General features: G+C 41.0%; 1 protein-coding gene across 1 annotated transcript in view; it reads left to right on the top strand.

The window, feature by feature from the left end:
• The first annotated feature begins 843 nt into the window (after window positions 1-843).
• LOC112529009 (zinc finger MYM-type protein 1-like) overlaps window positions 844-2,756 on the top strand; it is a 9,649-nt gene continuing 7,736 nt past the window's right edge. Inside the window, exon 1 of the mRNA XM_025140092.1 lies at window positions 844-1,117. Coding sequence (XP_024995860.1) covers window positions 844-1,117 — 274 coding nt within the window. The remainder of the gene's footprint in view (window positions 1,118-2,756) is intronic.

The raw sequence follows: 2,756 nt of genomic DNA, 5'->3' as shown, positions 1-2,756 counted from the left end.
GAAGCGAATCTTCTTCAGAGATCGTTGTAGTGCCTATTAGTTGCATTCTTCCTTCTACTTCAAACACTAATCAATCAGTGAATGAATTGCCCTCAGCATCTAAACCTCTATCAGTCGCTGAATCTGAGGCTCCTTTAGCAATTACTCTTGTTGCTGAAGAATCTGCAGTTGAAGCCTCATCTTCTGTTCCTGAACATCAATGCTCATATGACAATCCTCTACCAGCTCAGCGATGGACAAAAGACCATCCTATTCATCAATTTCTTGGTGATCCAAGTGCAGGTATTCAGACTCATCGTGGTCTAGATAATATATTTCTCTTTGTCAACTTCCTTTTATTAGTTGAACCCAAAAAAATCAATGATGTTATCTCAGACCCTAGTTGGGTCATTGCCATACAAGAGTAGCTCATTGAGTTTGATAGGAACAAAGTCTGGTACCTTGTCCCACATCCGTCTGACAAAACTATGAAGGCACCAAATAGGTTTATCGCAATAAGTTGGATCAACAAGGTGTGATAACCCGTAACAAGGCTCGTCTTATTACTCAGGGTTATAAACAAGAAGAAGGAATCGATTATGACGAAACCTTCGCACCAGTGGCTAGACTCGAAGCTATTCAATTATGACGAAACCTTCACACTATCTCTGATCCAACTAGCTAGGCTGATGAAGCAAATGCTCAGGTTACCAAGCATGGTGAGTTGATGCAGCAAATAATGGAGCTCCTCCAACGTCGAGTACCAGCTTCTACACCCTCGTTCACAATGATGGACCGCCTCCAGCTGGATCAGACTCTTGAATGCAATCTTCACAAGCTAGACAACTGACCAAGCTTGAAGAGATGGTGGACATCTTAACAAGAACTCTTGATAAATTCTTTGATTATCAAGCTGATGACAAAGAGGGGGAGACAGAATTAGATGTTGTTGTTGCTGTCGTACCCACAACTAAAACTGAAGCTGACGCTCCTAGAGTCGAAGCTAATGAAGTTGAGGCTATTTATGAAACCATCACCTCCCATGAACCTCGTGAAGCTGAGTTTGTTGATGAAGCCGTCAGAGCTGATGTTGAAGCTCGTAATGAAGAACTTTCTATCACCTCTGCAGCTGATGCTCGTGATAAGGAAGATGATGATGAAGACGATGACAATGAAGATGACGATGATTCTCCTACCCTTCCTGACACTGGAAAGGATCTTGGTGGTGATGATGATGAAGACGACGATGATGACTACTTCACTATTTAGTACCAGAAACCCGATAGTGCCGTGAAAGGAGTCTCTCTCAGGGATTCTGCATCCCATGGGGAGAAAGAGAATGAGACTTCCGAGAAGAACTAGAACACCAAATTGAAAGACAAAAGTGTTGCTGAAGAAGGAAATCTCAAGGTACTCTTCAAACTTGTTGTGCCTCTAAGTACTGAATCTTCCAGGTTTGCTATCATTACCTATTTCTGTCAACTATCTTCTATTCTCTCTACTACCTGCGGTCGGCTAGAGGAAAGGGTATCTGAAAACCCAACCTCCAGTGTTCCTACCGACCAGCAGATGTCTCAATTTAAGGAGTCACTAAACCAAACTAAAGTAAAAATCCCTCTTCGTACCTCTAGTTATGGTGAGTTTGAATTCCTGTCTGAAACTGAAAGACTCGACGCACTCAAGGCTCAGGAAGAACTCAATCTTCAACGACAACAGACTGAGGACAACATAAAGCTGGCCAAGACTCTTGCTGCTCAAGTTCGTCCAAAGAAAAAGTTTAAAAAGATGGTGAATGCTGTCAAGGCCCAGGCTAAGTTGTTTTTCATTGCATAAGTTGAACATGAAAAGGCAATGAAGTTGGTCGACCGAGACAGAAAGTGGAGCGAAGATCGTCTGAACAAGAGGATAATTCCTCATCATATTTCAAACGTCACGATTAGTGGACGAATGAAAGATGGTGGACTTCTCGTCTCAATGCCCATCACTAGAGACAACCTTGAAGCTATCACGGAGTATCCTTCCTACCTAGGTCAGTACAGCTATAGTGAATAGTTAGAGATCCGCCAAGCCATTCAGCGCTCAAAGTCAAGGCACAAGATGATAATTGAAGACATACTCAGCGGGTTGATCAAGAAGATGTCAAAATACGTCGTTGTACCTACAAAGTCGTCACTAAAGAAAGGTGGAAGAAGAAGACCTTCAAGTCCTAATAACGGATCAACCCTAACGAATGAATATGAAACAAAGTTCTTCTTAGATAAAGTCCTTAAGGATTCGAAGAAACCATACATCTCAATGTTGAACCTCTCCTTGCCAACGAAGGTTCCTTACATACCCAACACTGTGCACCTAAAGCCTGAGTTAGGATTTATTTTTCTTAACTATGAAGGCGAACAAAGCTTCCAGAGAGTGTCTAAGCTAAATCATTGTCCTATGGAAAATCTTGCCTATCGAATATTGGTTGGACAATCATTTATATGGTGAAATGATAGACCGCAAGATCAGAAGATAATTTCTACGCTGAAAGGAGCTTGGAGAAGAAGTACCTGGCTACATCGACTTCAGCGACCCAGATTAGTTATGAAATTCTGTCTTGTAATTTTGTCTTTCATTGTATGTCTTTTGTATCTATGTCTTTTCTTTCAGTGTACAACTTATATGTAGTAAGTTTAGAAATGTACTTGTTATAACCCGGTTTCAGACAATCTGGGTTAAGGTAAAATTATACGTGATTAATATTTGAATATCTAATGGTATGCATGATAAAATAATATACA

The sequence above is a fragment of the Cynara cardunculus genome (assembly GCF_001531365.2).
Source record: "Cynara cardunculus var. scolymus isolate 2C chromosome LG 16, CcrdV1, whole genome shotgun sequence".
Classification (NCBI taxonomy): domain Eukaryota; kingdom Viridiplantae; phylum Streptophyta; class Magnoliopsida; order Asterales; family Asteraceae; genus Cynara; species Cynara cardunculus.
This window is presented reverse-complemented; position numbering and strand designations above follow the sequence as displayed.